Source organism: Cyprinodon tularosa, unplaced genomic scaffold, assembly GCF_016077235.1.
Source record: "Cyprinodon tularosa strain WSP-4 unplaced genomic scaffold, ASM1607723v1 ctg313, whole genome shotgun sequence".
In the NCBI taxonomy this organism is placed as follows: domain Eukaryota; kingdom Metazoa; phylum Chordata; class Actinopteri; order Cyprinodontiformes; family Cyprinodontidae; genus Cyprinodon; species Cyprinodon tularosa.
In genome coordinates, this window is record NW_024039023.1 from 1639423 (window position 1) to 1658515 (window position 19093).

General features: G+C 40.0%; 1 protein-coding gene across 8 annotated transcripts in view; it reads left to right on the plus strand.

Moving 5' to 3' along the window:
• zmp:0000000846 (tenascin) overlaps positions 1–19093 on the plus strand; it is an 83735-nt gene that overhangs the window by 50920 nt on the left and 13722 nt on the right. For 3 of the 8 annotated variants that reach the window (XM_038292497.1, XM_038292498.1, XM_038292495.1), the window contains 10 exons: positions 1189–1374; positions 1474–1563; positions 1750–2013; positions 3364–3753; positions 5583–6011; positions 8866–9141; positions 10440–10712; positions 15748–16023; positions 16109–16381; positions 17030–17341. In XM_038292497.1, the coding sequence (XP_038148425.1) occupies positions 1189–1374; positions 1474–1563; positions 1750–2013; positions 3364–3753; positions 5583–6011; positions 8866–9141; positions 10440–10712; positions 15748–16023; positions 16109–16381; positions 17030–17341 (2769 nt within the window). The remainder of the gene's footprint in view (positions 1–1188; positions 1375–1473; positions 1564–1749; positions 2014–3363; positions 3754–5582; positions 6012–8865; positions 9142–10439; positions 10713–15747; positions 16024–16108; positions 16382–17029; positions 17342–19093) is intronic. The other 5 variants (XM_038292499.1, XM_038292500.1, XM_038292501.1 and 2 more) reach the window with 5 other exon arrangements.

Sequence of the window (19093 nt, forward strand, 5' to 3'; positions counted from 1 at the left end):
AAATTGAGAGCTTTGCCCTTTCGCTCAGCTCTCTTTTCACCACGACAGACCGGTGCAGCGTCTGCATTATTGCAGCAGCCGCACCGATCCGTCGATCTCCCGCTCCATTCTTCCCTCACTAATGAACAGGACCCCAAGATACTTGAACTCCTCCACTTGAGGCAGGGACTCTCCTCCAACCTGAAGGGGACAAGCCACCTTTTTCCGGTTGAGAACCATGGCCTCAGATTTGGAGGAGCTGATTCTCATCCCGGCCGCTTCACACTCAGCTGCGCCCCAGAGAACGCTGTAGGTCTTTGCAGGAGGGAGCCAGCAGAACTACGTCATCCGGAAAAAGCAGGGACGAGATCCGCTGGTCCCCAAACCAGACCCCCTCCGGTTCTTGACTGCGCCTTGAAATCTTGTCCATAAAAGTTATGAACAGGACCGGTGACAGAGGGCAGCCCTGTCAGAGTCTAACATGCACTGGGAACAGGTCCGACTTCATGCCGGCAATGCGAACCAGACTCCTGCTCCGCTTGTACAGAGAACGGATGGCCCCTAATAAAGGGCCCCCGACTCCATACTCCTGGAGCACCCCCCACAGGGTGGCACAAGGGACACGGTCAAATGCCTGTAGTAGTAGTACCATACCACTACCATGTAGTAGTAGTGGCCATTCAGTTTAAATGGCCGTAATGACCATACTGAGAGGTGATGTTGCAGTGAAGGCAAGCTTTCCTCATCTGGGGTTAGAAAAATAGCACCAGAAAACCATACACAAACATTTAATCATATGTATGACCTTCGAAGTATTAAAATAGCATGACATATTGAGAATGAAGCAAAGTATATTTGTACTGATTTGCTATTTTTTTATATAAGTAAACACTCATTGCAAATTAAGCACCCAGATCCTGCTTAAATATAATTGAGCTGTAAATAGCTTGATTTGCAAGTAGCCATCATTTATAGACGCATCAAGTAGGGACATCAGGTATAAAATTGTTATAGCCACTGGATTGTCCAACTGTCAGTTATGACAGAACCAGATACCTAATTGATGTTATCTAGAATTAGTGGATGCTAAACTTTAAGCAGCTGCTGAGAAAAGCAAAGATAATGCATTAAAAGTAAAGAGGAAATAAGAAATTAGTTGTAAAACTCCCCTACTTTGTTTGATTACATCCATTTTCTTCCTTCCCTGAGAACTGGATGCCCCCACAGCGGCGCAAGCTGTGTCTCAAACCGATGACAGCATCACTCTAGAGTGGACCAACAGTCAAGCTGATGTCAGCAGTTACCGAGTGAAGTACACCCCCATCTCTGGCTCCAGTCATGGTGAGAGAGTCTTCCCACGAGGATCAGGACGCACCACTCAGGCTACCATCACTGGTCAGTATGAAAACATGGTGGGAAATTTATAAGTGTAACCTCCAGAGTTTCATCTCTTTCACCATATAGTCATTAACCTTCCATCTCTGTGTGCTACAGGGCTGAAGCCAGGCACAGAGTACGGGGTGGGGGTGACAGCTGTAAAGCATGAAAGGGAGAGCCTCCCTGCTACTACAAATGCAGCAACTGGTGAGAGAAGCAACTGCACAGCTGTCCAAAGCGTCCATCTACATAAATATACAGAATGTTCTGTTGATAAAAGTGTAGATGAAACTTTTTTAACGACCAATAACTCCTCATTATTTATTGAAAATATTACAAACTGTAAAAATTATGTAATTTATTATTTGGGATTCTTTGTGTGACTTCTGTTAGAGCTCGACCCCCCGAGGGATTTCAAACAGATCAGGTCCACCGAGACGTCCCTCAGCGTCAGCTGGCAAAAACCTCAGGCTAAACTCAGTGGCTACAGGCTGGAGTACATGTCCAGAGACGGTCAGGCTGAACAGGTGGACATCCCAGCCTCTGCAAACACATTCGTCCTTTCTGACCTGATTCCTGGTATGAGCTACACCATGACTCTGACTGCAGAGAGGGGGCACAAGAGGAGCAGGCCTGTCTCCCTGAAAGCATCCACAGGTTGGTGGGCAACATTTAAAAGTTGGAACAGCGCTAGGCTCATTTAAGATGTCATTTCCGAAAATCCACCACCTACTAAAAAATTGGTGAAGAGTTTAGTCAAAACTGCATTAAAATAAGCTGTTTAAAGATCAATTAACTTTTTTAAGTACATTTGTACATGCCTTGCAAAAGTATTCAGCACTCTTTTTCACCGTAGGACATTATTGGGAGATTTTATGTCATAGACCAACTCCAAATAGAAAATAATATATATATATATATATATATATATTTTTTTAAATAACAGTAAATGTCTGAGAATCCATGTATAGCTGCTTACAGCTATGCCTGCAGGATCACCCTGTATTAATTTCCATTCATCTTTGCATCAACTGTGATAACCTCCTCTTTCCCTGCTGAAGAAGATGAAGGCATCCCCACCGCATAATACTGCCACCACAAACTTCTGCAATATGTAGCGTGTTGCACACAGATCAGGGAAATTATAGTTCAATCTGACAAGAGACCCGTCCTTCATGGAGCTAAATTGGGACCATGCAATTTCTTTAAAAAAATAAAAAAAAAAGAAAGAAAGAAAAATTTAAACCTGAAAAATAAAAGTTTGTTTAAAAAAATAAAAGATTTATACCTGGAAAAAATGTTTGTTCAAAAGCACTACTGATATCCTCTAATGCTATTTTTTTAATAAACCTTTTTTTTCCCCAGCTTTAATTGTTATCTTTTGAAAAGCAATTTTTTTTCTTTTTAGATATAAATCTTTAATTTTTCTGTCAAACTATATATTTTCTTAAAAAACGAATGGTCCCAATTTAGTTCCATATTCCTTTTTTTGCTTTGCCACTACCAATAATAGTTTCCAAGTTTCCTCAACCTAAGCTGTTGGTCTCTGCAGCTCCTCCTAAGGAATGTGTGATTAATGTCTCCTTTCCCAGCTGTTCAGTTTATGTGGACAGACGCATGTTATGCACTTTCCATTTTCAGCTAATGGACAGAACAGTCCTCTGTGATGGACTGAATGGTCCACCCCAGTACCTCTACAGTACTCACATTGTGTTGGTCTGTAACATAAAACTCTAAAGTACACCAAGGGTTTTGCAAAAATATAAGAAAATTTCAAACTTGATGCCTCATATCATAAATTGCCGGATTAAATCTCATATATATATATATATATATATATATATATATATATATATATATATATATATATATATATATATATATATATATATATATATATATGTTTAATTTGCATCTTTGAAAATAAATATTATAATGCACTTAGATGCATCAAGGAAAAGATGTCATTCTGTTTGGATTTTTTGCCTTCTTTTTTTTTCTTTGTAGCCACTTTAACTTTTTATTTAGCTGCCTCGGACGACCATGAAATAAGGACTCCTCCAGGCTCGGAGGACATCGTCAGTAGCTCTGTAATTTTAGACACACCCGAGTCCCAGATCTTTGAGACGGAGCCTGAGGACAAGCATGGAAAGCTGACTATCTCAGCCGTTGCGTCAGATGGGTTTGACCTCGCATCAAAGTTTAAAATTCACAGAGCCAATGATGATGTTGCTGCAAAATATAAGGACACTCAAAAATGGCTGGATGGGAGAGAGGTCCAATTTCCTGCAGATTCCGACGGGGCTAGAATCAGTGTCCTGAAGCCATATCAAACTGAGTTGTTTGAAATAAAGAGTAGCCAGGCATCCTCAATCCATGAAGCTGTTGCAGGAACAGGTATAAGGTTTTGTTGAAGTGATCAGTTTTTCAGAGTTTCTCGTTAAAAAACAGACCCTCTATTTTACAGATCGGTGTGTGGCCACAGTGTTTTCTGCATGTGCTGATGAGAAACCCATAATTTTCTGTCTTTAAAATGCAGCTATTTCACTTTCAGGATGCTCTGTGCCACTACTGTACTAAAGTATCCAGACCTCTTGAATTCTTTTCATTCAACTTTCTTTCTTTTATTATCCACAAAATCCCAGATTATCCAACCTGACTGAGTTTGAACTTTAGTTCACAGCAAAGTATTTAGCTATTTGCAGAGGTCGGTAGTAACTTGCAACATTTACCTTAATAACTTCAAAAAAAGAGTAGTTTTACTGCACCGTACTACTAAACCTACTTTTACTCATGTAATATTATCATGAAGTATCACTTCTCTATGACAAGGAGTTCATTGTAATATACATTAAAATAATATATATTGTCCGTGGAGGTAGCTTATCAGCGGCTAGAGCATCTAAAACAGGAACGTTTATAAGAGAGAAACACATGTTAGTGACCAAAATAATCTGAGGATTATTATGAACACGTGAGTCACTAACCTGGTTTGACAGTTCAGTCAGTGCCAAGACAACGAGAATGACTCCAGCCAGTCAGTTGACAAAACGGACTGGTCGCTGCGAGGGAGTTGGGTTTAGAACTGGCAAGAAATTAGGTCCGAGCAGACGAAGGGAGGCAGGATAATCCACAGGGCGAAGTCAAGAGGCAAGTCCTTGTTTAGCCCACAGAAGAATCCAACAGGAGTCCGGAAACAACAGATTAGGATAAGGCAATCAAAACACTATAGAAAACACTAGAGAACTCTCAACACCAAAGTAACAATTTGGCACTGATGGCTGGGACCAAGGAGTTTAAATAGAAGCAGGAGCAGGTGGATCAGATGAGCAGTGATGAGAAAATAGGGCTGTGCTAGACAGAATGAAATGAGCAATAAGGCCAGCCATCAGCGCCAAAATCATGACATATTAATTACTTTATTTTTGTCTTTAAAACCAAAGGGATTAGTATTTAACTTTAAAAAATGGTCCGTGTGATTGAAGGAATTTTAAATAAGAAAAGTGCTTGAATAGCCTTTTCATCAAGTTTTCTTTTCTTTAGTCCTTTATTGGATAACTACCTTTTACTTGAGTAGAAATATGTTAAAGTAGAGCTACTTTTACTTGAGTAAGTTTTTTTGGCACCCTACCTACCTCTGATTAGTTATCTCTAGATGTGGAGTCCTGACAGAAACACACAAATAGACTAGTACTGTAGCTGTATTGCAAACGCAGTGGAAAGACATTTTTTTATTTAGATACATAGTTTTTGGAGTATCGTCTCTGGCTCAACCGAGGATTTAGAATCCCACCATAAGCTGAACGTTTTTTCCAGTCTGACAGAATTTGAAATTGGGGCGATCACTTTTCCACTTCACTATTCTTTCTACTACTTGATTAATCTTCTTCCCTCCACAAACTGCATTCTCCTGCCGTTAGAAGAAAAGACAGCAAATGTCACTCACATGTCATCCATCAAAATGACCCTTTCAGTCTTTGTTTTGAGTAGCAGGAACGGGTTGTGCATGGCTTCACTAGCTGAAGACAGCTGTGTACTTCCATTGCGGTGGGCTACTCAGTATCTTCAATGCGTTAATGCCACTGACTCAAGTGTCATTAATGGCTTAGATCTTAATCATGGCGTCTGGGCTGAATTGTTTATCAAAGTTTTTTTTTTATCTTATCCTACTTTTACTCTCAATCTAATAGGAAATTCACAATTTAACCAGTCTTTATTCACTGTAGCACCTCCAGATGTGCTTGCCCTGAGCATCAAAGAAGCACCAACAACTGCAATCTCAGCTCAGGAGGAAGAGAACCATAAACATGGCTACGATATTAGCAGTGAAGCGCCCTCAGATAACGAGGAGATGATCTCCGGGGCTGAGCCTGAGAGCTCCGGCATGGAACTTCTAAGCAACCTTACCCCGGTAAATGTTACCGCGACAAGCATGAGCCTGGTGTGGTCAGCCCCTGATGAAGCGTTTGACAGCTTTTTGGTGGAGCTTGTTGCTCCGTCAGCTACTGCAGCGCAGCCTCGTGTGACCACAATACCCGGAAGTTTGAGGAAGGCCAGAATAGAGGGTCTGTTGCCCTCTACTCTCTATGAAATAACACTTCAAGGGCTGATTGAAGGGACGCCATCTTTGCCTCTCAGAGTTTTTACTACAACAGGTACACTACAACAGATCATCCATCAGCATTATTCCTGCCCATCATCTTCATCCTATTATTTATTTTTTGTTATGTAAGAAGATCATACTGTATGATGTGTTGCTTTCCTTCCACAGATGGTTCATCTTTCTTTTTGACATGCTTTCCTCTTTTAATATTGAATAAATTCTGACCAGTATTCAGAGCAAGAAGTATAAAATTCATAACTAAGTATTGAAGAAATGCTAAAATGCCTGAGAACAACAATCCAAAACAAAATTCTAAAAGTAGAAGCATTAAGCATGTTTTAATATTCTAATGATTGAGTTAAATCCTCTAAAACAGGAAAAAAAAAAAAACAAACTCATTACTTAAAATAGACCAATAATTTTATTGTGGTAGTAAAATATCAACATCAAATCTAATTTTAGTCTTATCTAGAGTTAAGATATAATAAATTATAATAGTTAGGTGAAGTATCTAGAATGTCAAATTTTTGTTTTCAAATTATGAGTGGAAATGAGTATCTACGGTATACTTAGATTTATTTCTTAAATGTATTTTTTAACAATACCTTCAAAGTGTTAATAATTTAAATAATAGCAGTATTTAATATAGTTAAAAGGTACATAATAACTAAAAAAAAATGACTTGATTTTTTTTTAGGTATTTATGATTTTGGTAAAAGTCTTAGGCTCCTCTAAGCATCTGACTCAAATCTTTCCGTCTATGATGCTGAAACACTGAATATTTTAGTGTTTTTATAAACATGCATTCCTGCTCAGTCAGGCTCTGATCTACAACAGGATTAAGTGTATGAAAAATCTTGTGCACATCAGATTGTACCTCAAGGATCAGCAGGTTCAATCAATGTAGTTTGTTTACCTTCATTATTATGCAGACTATATGCTGATCTTAAAAAGATGCACAACAATGGGAGGTATGTACTATTAATACCACCAGCAATGTGATTAATGATATGTCGAGTGGATTTAATTTGCAGTTCCTGCATTTATATTTAGCACTCTTAAAAGTGAGTTGCAATTGGCCTGTAATGATGTCTACAGTTACTGTGCCAAGAAGAACGAGTCAAGGCAGTGACTGGTAATAGAGAGAGAGAATCTTTTGAAGGCTTGTTAAAATATGTCATACATTAAAATACTAGAGACAGACCTTCACCTAACAGCTTTCTTACTGTAAAAACAGTCACAAATAGATGCCATGCCTTTTCCTATCATGCAGATGCTCTTTTTCAAAGAGAAGTGTTAATTAATCTGTAATGATGTGTGGTAGCATGAATCATTCTACCATATTAAGAAATTGCCTCTCATATATTTCTATATTGTAGTTGCTCTTTTCACAACTATGGTGCTGAAAATACACAATATACAACAACCACATTCATCCCTCATTCTTTAAATGGTGCATTAGGGAGGATTATCATTGGTGAGAGAAATGGAAATAAAAATTTTTTTCCTATTATATTATGAACAGTTTTTCTTTTCTTTTGAAGAACTTCAATTGGCAAATCAATCAATTTTTCCCTTTTTAAAAACGAAAAACTGTAACCCCCTGATTCTGCATCCTCAATGCTCCGCTCCACTCTGCCCCGCTAACTTACGTTGCACGGAATACTTGCACAGTCGCGTTAATCAATGAGAACTGTTCCCCATCCACCACTACTCATCGGCATCCTTAACTGGAAAATACGGAGCCAAGTTATTTTTGCTCCGGTCCGGTAACAACAAAAAGAACTTCAAGAAGTTTTCCAAATTAAATATGGTAACAACAGATCGGTACAAATAATTAAGAGCATATTTCTTATAGCCTATATTCCCCAAACACTAAGACTGTTTAATTAAATTGTTGGACGCAAACTATTGGTTCTTCAACATACCAGGAAGCAAATTTGTCATCTTGATCGAAATATTTATCTCAAAACTTCAAAGAAACTTCTTATCGCAGGCATGTATGAAGAGATGCTGAGTTTGGAAGTAGAGAAAAAAACAATGTTGTGTTTTCCTAATTATCTCTTTTGCAAAGACCCACAAAGAAAATAAAATGTTTGGGCAGAAACATTTCTGATTGATGCTGATAGTGAGTTTTAATTACCGGTATGTCATATTAAATTAAGCGTTCATTAACATATTTTGCTGCTATGAATTAGGCTACATATTATCGCTCATGCTCTCCTCGAGCTCCAAGGACGTTGGAGCGCAGCAAGATGGAGGAACACATACAGCTTTAATTTGCGCAGGCGGTCTGGAGCGGAGATGAGGGGATAAGGAGGGCGGGGGATTTCGGGGTAGTATGGTTCAAGGGGACCTGTAGCAAAGTATCACCACTATAAATCTTGGGAGGAAGGAGAAAGTGGAGGAAAATCTGAGAAAATCTATAGGGAAATTAAAATAGAGTTGGAACCTTTAAAATAAATATTTAACACACCAGTCAACCTACCAAAGATTATGGTTAAGAAAAGATTCCCTCGGACGAAATCAAAGCTCAGGTTTTTATCTCATAGAGATGCTGTTGGGCGAGGTATACATGCAACCTGACATGCAATAATGTCAGACTGTTAGCTAGCTACAAAGAACAGCTCACTAAAGGTCCTAATTTAATTATTAAGATATTATTCTTGTTTATATATGCTGCTTAATACATAAAACAGGGCTTATTTTCATTGTTTAGTTTTAAATGAATCACATTCTTTTCTAAACAAACACAATGTTAGACACGATTATGTGAACATTTCTCGTGGAAAAGTTCTTTATGTAATGGTTGGTCCTAATTTTCTTTCACATGACTGTAGCTGCCTACCTAAGAACAATCTTTCTTTCAACCTAACTGATCCCAGTTTGATTTGTCTATCTACCAGCGGGTTTGGAGCCGACGCTAGGAAACCTCATCATTTCTGACATTACATGGGACAGCTTCGTAGCATCCTGGAACCCTACAGGGGAGGACTTTAACAGCTTTGTCATTGAGGTAACAAACATGGACGATCTTGCAGAGGCACAAAACCTCACTCTATCTGGGGATGCTACAAGCCTGCTCATCAGCGGATTAAATCCTAATACCAGCTACATGGTGGGCTTGTATGGGACACATCAGGGTTCATTCCTAGAACCCCTGTACAGTGAAGCAACAACAGGTACCTGCGACTTGCTGCGTTGCAGTTTTTTTTTCAATAATTCTTCCTACCATAGTAAGCATTTTTCAAGCGTTAAAAATGTGTAACTTCTATGTCTCCTCACACTGAGGAGTGAATCCTTGGCTGCATGAAACAAATCAATCGCAATAACATGGTCAATGTTTTGGTATAACTGTCCGGCACCAAGGCCTCAGTGCATTGAACTGCTGCATCCTAACTGGCATTACCTGTTTCACCTTTAAGTCACTGTCTCTGTTTCATTAAGAGAAGGAAAGGCCATTCAAACCGAATCATCGAACAGAGAAAACATTTGTCCTTACTCCCACTACAGTTACCCAAGTGCATGAAGCCTATTTCCCTTTCATCCTTGCATTGTGGTCAGGTCTGTCGCTGATGTGCTGCAGTGATTGCAAAAGCAAAACCAGTAACTCACCCACCCCTGCTCATTTTACCCTGACACCATGACCATTTCATTCCATCCATCAACCTTCATTCAGTATGTCATTGATTAACCTTGAGCGATCATTTGCCCATATGCTCTGCCGCTCACAGCATTTGTGAGTACTTGTCTCAACCGGACTCTATGAGTTTGTGGAAGTGAAAGTGAAATAGTTACCTTTCCAGAACATCAATGTAAATATCCTAATTTCCTTTTGAACCACTAGGTGGCAAATGATTAATTCTTCTTTCTATTATCAAGGTAAAAAGCTAAAGAGGTGTTAAAATACTGCCACCTTGTTTTACATCAGGTGCATGTTTGCACTAAATTATCTATGTGCATTACTGCATGTAAAATATCGATATGTGTTAAAGCTAAATCATAGGTTCTGCATGTTGCAACATTTTTTCCACAACATAACTGATGTAGTGCATGATCAGGTAGTTTTCCTTAGGCATGAACTCTTCCATTTTAACTACATTAAAAGTGTTATGAACAAACTATTTGATTTAACCTTTGGACAAAAGTTTTCAGCATTGGAAGCAATAATATTAATTGACGCTTGTAAGTATTAATCCTTTTTAAAAGCAACAAATACGTGTAATTTATGTTGGAGTTTAACTGCTAATGCAGGATTTTAGCATCTGAATAGATATATGCATGTGTTGAAGCTTTTATTTAGCTGCTCACATGACTGGTTTTTTTTTTTATGGTTGATTTTAGTGTTCTATACACCTTTTTTTTCTTTTAACAATAACTCAGCAAAAGCACTTGCAAATAACACCTCAGCAGATGAGAGGCTCACATTTTCGTTTTGCAGAATGACTGACACATTCCTAACTGTGGTTTCTTTCTTTAGTTATTCAACCAGTTGTTGGCAAACTGTTTGCCTCAAACTTTACACCTGAAAGCTTTACGATCCACTGGAACAACACTGAAAAGCTGTTTGATGGTTTTGTCCTGGAGATAATTGACTCAGACTGGCTCATGGAGCTACTGGAGTATAATATATCTCGTAATGTAACGTCCAAAGACGTCACAGGGCTCAGGCCCAGCACTGATTACATAGCCTACCTCTATGGAACGTACAAGGGATCTCGGACAGGATCTGTCAGTACTGTTGCATCAACAGGTATTTTTACTTAATGTACCTTTAAATGTTACAGAAAGTTAGCAAATTATGTTTTTTTGTTGTTGCTTGAGCATCAAAATCCTATAAATCTTAAGGAAAACAAAGTTTCCATGACTGTCAAAACAGCCATGTAAAAACTAAGTACACCTTGCTTTCCTTAGGTGGGGACAGTTGGTAAACATTCAGTTATTGTCATGATCGGTTTAACAAATCTGACCCACATGCAGAGAAACCACTCAGAGAACACGGAGAAAAGTTTGAATAGGTTTATTTGTGGTAATGAGAACAGGGGTTGGATCTGAGACTCAGTGAACTGGTGAACCGGAACTGGAAAGTCAGAAGGGAAGATCACAGAGATCAGTTCAGGGACCATGGGAAAAGAGACTGCGGTTTGAACCTTGCAAAAGAGGAACTCACGTTTAAGGGGGCTCTTGTCAATCCTTGAATCCAGTCTGTGTGGGGTTATCTAGAGAAGAGGGAACTCGTTGGAGAGCGGACAGGTAGACATACATACAGGTAGACATACAGGTCAGAACCAACAACGGCTAATTGTCTTTCTAATGGCAGCTACTCTTGGTAGTTTTTCACTGAACAACAACTAACTCTTCAGGGAGGTAACAAAATAAAAACATGTCCCTCTCAAAGTGTTCCAAGCAGAGAAGAAATAATGTGGAGTGCTCAAACTTCTCCCGATCTTGTCTGACCTGCTTCATCCACCTTGAAAGCAACTCAGGATCCTTGAGAAACTTAAATCAACTGATACCATTTTTATGTGGTTTTAAGCAAAAAGCTGCAACCAAACGCAAAGGCATAGCAGAACCTGTAGTAATCCATGACAACCTCAGAAGCTGTCCATAACAAAACCTCTGTTCCAGTCATTCTTCTGTTTACATCAGTCCTGGTTTTTCCCTCAGTCAATAAGCAGCACCAGATACCTCTTAATGGCAGAGTTTTTAAAATAAAAACTATTTCAAGCGAGCGCTCTTGAAATTATTACATGGATCATCGGTATTCATGTCTTGATCTACAAAAAATACTAGAAAATTGTATTATTGGGTCATCAACACGTTAAATATGATCACCTTTTTGTAAGTAAAATATGTAGGTAGTTTAGCATTCTTCGGCATTAGCAAACTGTAATAACTTAAGGTTAATAAAGAGACCAGCAATGGTCTTTACAAAAAAGGCATTGTTACCGTCCAGCAATCTGGGAGGGGTTGTAATGTTAAAATCTAACCAATTTGCTGTCAATGATTTGACCATTAAAAAATATTTACCTAAAAATTATTATTTAAATGTGAAGGAGTATGTTAAAGAGTTGTCAAATTTCCCATAACTGGAAGCCCCACCAAATTCACCCCAAGATAAAATCATGCAGTCCTTGGAACAATTATTAAAATCAAATGGCCCCATCTCTAACTTTATGTACTCGGTCTCGTTGTCTTCCAATTTATCTAATAACGTCTCATCCATAGCCGTTTTCCTGGACCTCCTTAATTTAGGGCATGGTGCTAGAACACCTCTAAAGAGAGATTTCTGAAACAGATGTCCGAGTCTCTTTAGTCTTGTCTTGGCATGAGGGGGAATATGGGTATATTCTGAGCCTCACTCTGTTGGCCAAGTTGCTCTTCTATTTCTTAGGAACTACCTGACCATTGTATCCAGGATCTCATTCCTTCATTAAGACCTGGATTTCTTGACCATAGGAGAGGGTAGAAATGTAGACAAACCGGTAAATAGCTTTGGCTCTTGATTTAGTTCTCTTTACCACTACACACTGGTTTAGCACCCATGTAAAGGCAGCAGACGTTTGACAAATTCCCATTCCATTCTCACCTCACTCTTGAACAGGAATAGTTGAAATCCTCCACTTAGGGTTGGAACTTTCCCCTGACCTGAAGCACCACCCTTTTTTTAATACTCCATGAACATAGAAGACCTGATCTAGCCTAGCCAGCAAGACTAATTGTCGCCATTTACATGGCACTTTAGTCTGGAAAGGAGTGTGCAATGCTGGTATTTCGGGGTCTCTGCGGCTCTGACAACAGATTAATATTTTAAGTATTTTACGGCAGGATCATAATCTTGATGAATTCCCTGATAAGATGAATATTCTAGGTGCACTTTCTTACTTAAAAACATTTAGACTCATTTTTTTTTTTTTTTTTTACCCACTTATGACAACAAATATCGCAAAGCCACTGTCTGTCAGGCTCAGAACAATAGGGCCCATTGTTCGAGGTGGCAATATAGTTAGAATTCTCAACAAAATGCAGTGAACAGCGTCGGTATCTAAGGCAGGAACCTTTGGTCTTATAGTTCAGTCCGAGCCCAGATGATGAGGTTGATTCCAGCCGGTCGTCTGTCAACACAAAGCGGCAGGCACCGCCCAGAGAGTTCCAGAAGCAGATGTCTTGGAGGTTAGACGACAGGTAGGAGATCAAATCTGAGCAGACAAAGGAAGCAGGATAATCCAGAGGATGAAGCCAAAGCCGGTGTTGATGACATGCTCGATTGTCAGAGCCAGGAGATCAGAAGTCCAAAGAGGTGCCAAGGGGAAATCCAGAACGAAGTCAGGAAACAGTTAAAGGTTTGGTTGAACTAAGCCAGGCAGAGATCCGGCAGGAGTCCAAAGACAGGTCAGGAAAACAGATCAGAACAGGGACAAGCATTCTCAGAGGTCCAGAGGTAGAACGGGTCAGGATCAGACAATAAGAAGCACTTCAAACGCTAGAGAACTTCTCACCACAGGCTCGAATTAATCTGGCCCTGATGACTGGTTGAAGGCTGGTTAAATAGAGACTGAAGCAGGTGGATCAGATGAGCGGTAATGAGAACTGGGTGGAGATAAGCAGGTGATTGAAGTGAGTAATCAGACAGATATCTGTGCCAAGATCATGACACTCTCTGCCTTTAAAAACAGGAGCAGCACAAGAATGAGATGCATATGCACACACTTTACTGGATGTGCTTCAGGAGCATCAAAGATGCTCAAGAGACGTGTCTGACCTCAATGTGTACAAGCATCAAACGCTTCTTTGGTGCGTAGCATTAAGGTTACCGAAAAGTCCTGTTGAAATATGGGCCCAGCTCCGCCACTGTGATTGGTCCAATCTGTTTGGACCAGAGAGCATTGAGCCTAACCGGACTGCCTACCACCATGTGTAGGTCAATCTGACTGGCCAGGCTAGGGTGGATCTTCATCCCTGCCACTTCGAACTTGAGGAACCAGGTCATCTGCATAAAACAGACTTGTTTTGCCTACTTCTTAACAGGCCTCAGCCAAAATTGAGAGAGAGAGAGAGAGAGAGAGAGAGAGAAACAAAAAAGAAAATAGAATTGTCTTGTATGAAGGATTACCAAGAGAGAGACTCTTCTCTCTAAAATTGTCAAGGAAATAATATCTCAGTACATAGCAAGTATTCTGCAATAAATTGTAGATTGATTTGTCTAAGGTAGGAATGTTTACCTCGTATTAACTGTCAACCATGATGGTGAAGTAGTCATGAAATTGACTTATTTTGCCAACAAAAGGCTTGGAAAACCTGCAGTTATTTAGTTGAATCATAAACTCTTATGTATACATTTTTTTCAGTTTAATGTGAGACTGGTTGTCTAGCAAATATAGGCTGGGTTAGACTGTCAACCAAACAATCATCCAAAGGTCTCAAGTAGGTCTTCAAAACGATAGTTGAGAAAGAATATAAATATTTTTCAATGGTTTTGTTAATAGTCAGACCTCAAACAGACTGAAACATGAGGGATACGAAGAGTCCTACAGTATGCATTTTAGAATACCAGCAATTCACAGTGAACTGAAACTACAGCAAAGCAATGGCTTTAAAACCTCTAAGTCCTCCATTTAAAATCAGCTTCTTTAATTTCTTAGTAGTAAAGGTGGTTTAACAAGAGACTTAATTATTGTGTGTGCTTAGTTTTTACTTGATTGTATTGACAATAGTGACAAACTGAGAAACTATTTTCCAAAACTTCTTTGTGTTGTATTTAAATAAATATACTAGCAGCTTAAAGGAATAGTACACCCAAAACATGATTAGCCTTCATTTTCTACTCACCTCCATGCTGAACAACACTCTGGAGTACTTTTTTGATATCTCAAATGCATCTGGAGATCTGGGAGGCTTCTTGCTGTCTGCTGACATTCAAATAATGGAGGTCCATGGCGCCCGAGACAGAAAGGTCCATAAAAGTCCACAAAAACGTGTCAATATTCCTCCATACTGCTCGTCCAATGTAATCCAAGTGTCCTGAGTGGGTAGCATCCAGAATTTACTCGAAACGAAGTCATTTAGAATGTTTTTAGAGCATAAACAGTAGTGTATAGGATTTCCTAATAGCGCCCCCATGCGCGCTCGCGATTCTACGGAAGCCGGCAGACCAAACCAGCGCATTCAGCTCGGCAAAGAACTCATGCTCTTCCTCAACACTGAAGTCCTCAGACATTTTTCTTTCGTTGTTTCTTTCTTTGCACAGGTAAACAGCACATTTCTTCTTCTACGCTTGCATTATCGGCAGACCAGACGCTGAATGCGCACTTTCTTCCGGTTTGGTCTGCCGGCTTCCGTAGAATCGTGAGCGCGCATGGGGGCGCTATTAGGAAATCCTATACACTACTGTTTATGCTCTAAAAACATTCTAAATGACTTCGTTTCGAGTAAATTCTGGATGCTACCCACTCAGGACACTTGGATTACATTGGACGAGCAGTATGGAGGAATATTGACACGTTTTTGTGGACTTTTATGGACCTTTCTGTCTCGGGCGCCATGGACCTCCATTATTTGAATGTCAGCAGCCAGCAAGAAGCCTCCCAGATCTCCAGATGCATTTGAGATATCAAAAAAGTACTCCAGAGTGTTGTTCAGCATGGAGGTGAGTAGAAAATGAAGGCTAATCATGTTTTGGGTGTACTATTCCTTTAAGTAATCAATTGGTTTTCTTAGACATGGAATTTTAAGTAGACTCAAGAACAGTCTTTTGACTTATTTCAATGTATTTTTTTTCTCCCTTATAGCTGAGGAGCCTGATTTGTCCAAGCTAGTTGTTTCTAACATTACCTCAGACAGATTCTCTCTGTCATGGCGAACAGGAGAGAAGGAATTTGATACATTTATAGTCGAAGTCAGAGAGTCTGCTTTGCCCTCGCAGGCGATGGGGCGCACTTTGCCAGGAGATGCTCGCTCTACTGTAATGGCCGGGCTCAGAGCAAACACAAGCTACAACATAAAGCTTTACGCCAGTGAAGGTGGCAGACAAAGCACACAGCCACTCCTGGCTGTAGCTACAACAGGTATCCCAGTAACACTCCATAAATCAGACACTATGTGTGCCCAGGTCCAAGTAACTCAAAAGGCCACATTCTTCTTCTTGTTCAGAGGAAGTGCCGCTGTTGGGGCCGATATTTGCTTCCTCTGCTAACCCCCATTACCTCAGCTTGCATTGGAATACATTGTCGGGCTCCTTTGATGGCTTTGTCCTCCAGGTCAGTGACTCCGAGCAGCAATCTGATACGCTGGAGTTCAGACTACCTGGTGAAGCTTGTAACTTTACAATCCCTAACCTGATGGATGACACAGGTTATGATATCGAACTGTACGGTTTTTCTCATGGGCGTCGCACTCCCTCTGTGTACGTCCATGCTCTCACAGGTAATGCGTAATTTACTTATATGACTTACTCTATATATTTTTCTGAAGTTAATTTGAATTCTAAGACACTGAGAACCAAATGCTCATGCATAAGCAGTATTCGATTTAAATTATATACCCGGCTGTTCAGTTGTTACTCACTGTAATCATGAAGGCTTGCACAGCTTTGGAGTGACTAATAATGTTTTCTGTTTTTCCTTTAAATGGAAAAAAAGTATAGAAACTAAGGTGTTCATAGTTTTTGCTGTAGACATTTAAAAACTGTAACAGAAAAATACCAAACTAAGCAACTTGGACAGTCATCAACGCATATAGTTACAACTGAACAATGATTAGTTGTAACTATATCCGTTGCATTGGTCCATCAATTGAAGCTTCTAGGAAGATTACTTTTTTCTGTTATCTGTTTGTTCCTAGTTATTTGTCTCAATGTAAATTATTTATAGGCTTTAAAATTAAACATATTGATGCATGTCACATTTGCTTTTAGCGTATAACTGACCGATAGATTTTGGAGATATTAAACTTTTAATATTTCTTGGAACACTTGGAAGAACAGCCTGTATTTTTGCTTTTGCCACCACTGCATACATCATACTCCCTTAATAAAATTTTGTATCCCCTCCAACCAATCCCTTTCCTTCCCAGCTCCTTTACCTAAAGTGGAAAACTTGACCATATCCAACGTAACCCCCTACGGTTTCAGAGTGTCCTGGGAAGTGAAGCAGCACCCACTCCATCAGGAGGACATATCCCCCTCTGGTGGTGGTTTTAGCCACTTTCACATTGTGGTGACAGACTCAGGCTGGCTGTTGGAGCCTCAGGAATTCACCGTACCAGGAGACCAGAGTCACCTGGACATTTGGGGCCTCATCACCGGCATTGGCTATGAGGTCAAGCTAACTGGGGTGTCTGAGTCGGGTCTTCTTTCTCGGCCCTTGACTACAGTGGCAGTGACAGGTACCCCTTACAGTGCACTGAGAGGCCCCTGGTTTTACTAAACACTCTTCTTACTTCTAATTTTGCAGCTGTTGTATGTATTAATGGAAAGCTGTTAAGATATAGTTAGTTTGACTGTTATAACATGATGCATGGATCTAAATACATACAATCCTGATTAAAATCCTAGGGGTGGGGAATGATTTATGTGTTCAAATTTCAAGTTGGTGGATTATAACCAGGTTGCAAGAGGAGCTTTAACAACAAAAACAATGAGCAAAAGAGTTAATTTTTTTCCAGTCTTTTTTTATTGTCATTTCACTGTCACAAGTACAGAGCAACAAAATGAACTCTCTGCATTTAACCCATCCCCTTGGGGAGCAGTAGGCTGCCATTGGGCAGCACCCAGGGAACAGTGTGGGGGTTAAGGGTCTTGCTCAGAGAGTGGGAGCGGAACTTGAACTCAGAACCTCAGGGTTCCAAGCGCAATGCCGTCCGTAACCACTAGGCCACAACTCCCCAAAGCAGGCATTAGCTTGAAGGATCTTGCTTAAGGATCCCCCCAGCTGGGATACAAATCCAGGCTTCCTTTTCACAGGACGGGTGACTTACAACTTGAGCTAGCCACCCGCTATGTGAATGAAAATGTTTTGAATCAAATTTACGCAACTAAAATTAAAGTAACCAGCAGTGTATTTAAACTCATTTACACAGGCTGTTCTTCAGCTTACTAAAGCTGATTGGTTTTCTTGTAAATACCCCCTTATGGCAAAGAAATAAAGGTTTTCTGTCTCCAGACCTGGCTGCAGATAAGCATCTAGAAATGGTCCTTCGCCGCGGCCCGCAGACATTGTAAACAGTAACACAATCACTGACCTTGAAGAGGCTGGGACAAACAGGTCAAGTGTAAGACCCTGAAATAGTTTACAATGCACTGATCTAAAAGATCTGGTAGATTAAAGAGTAGGAATAATTAAGATTAAGACTCTTACTGAAACTCACTGTAGCATAACTACCAGATGAAAGCCTTTGTAAGAGAGGGCTTTAAAGGGGAAGTTGCCTGACGGGTGTAGTGCTTTATCAAGTCCAAGGACTCCAAATTGCTGCTCCATACCTACTACATGGTAATGGAAGTAAACTACAATGTAGCCACAGCTGTCCTGGGACATACCAACAGAATCAAAGCTGCAATGCAATCAGCACCACCTGGCCCTCTGACCACCACCGCCAGATGGAGAGATTTGTAAAGTGTCTTGTCCAAAGATACAACCACTGTGATGGACAGAGCAACAGCTTGAACCTACAACTCATCAGTTACATGATAAAGCAATACATCCAAAGCCACCATTAAGTATGGCTTAATAAACAACATTAGCTTTAAAAACCACAGACCTTCCTGCATCAGACTCCAGGTGTGGACATTAAAAGGGAAGACCTAAGATGCAAAAACTGCATTCTAGACCTGTTGGCTTCAACTGTTGCTAACTGTTGCTACCAGGACAAACCATAACTAGAAATGTTCTTTGTAAAATGAAGGAGATCCCATTATAATTTAAGAACCTTTTCCTTCAATGGGACAGTGATTAGTTCCAGACCACTGATGTCCTTCCTGGAGCTATTTTCACCACATGGAGCAACGTTCCCAGCAGCTTACTGGAATCACTGCATTAACCTCATCTAAACATACTCTGAGACCGATCTAAATTATTTAGTCCTTTGTTTGACACTTTTTGTTAAATTTGTGGGATTTATTATTAGTGCTGTCTCAAACAT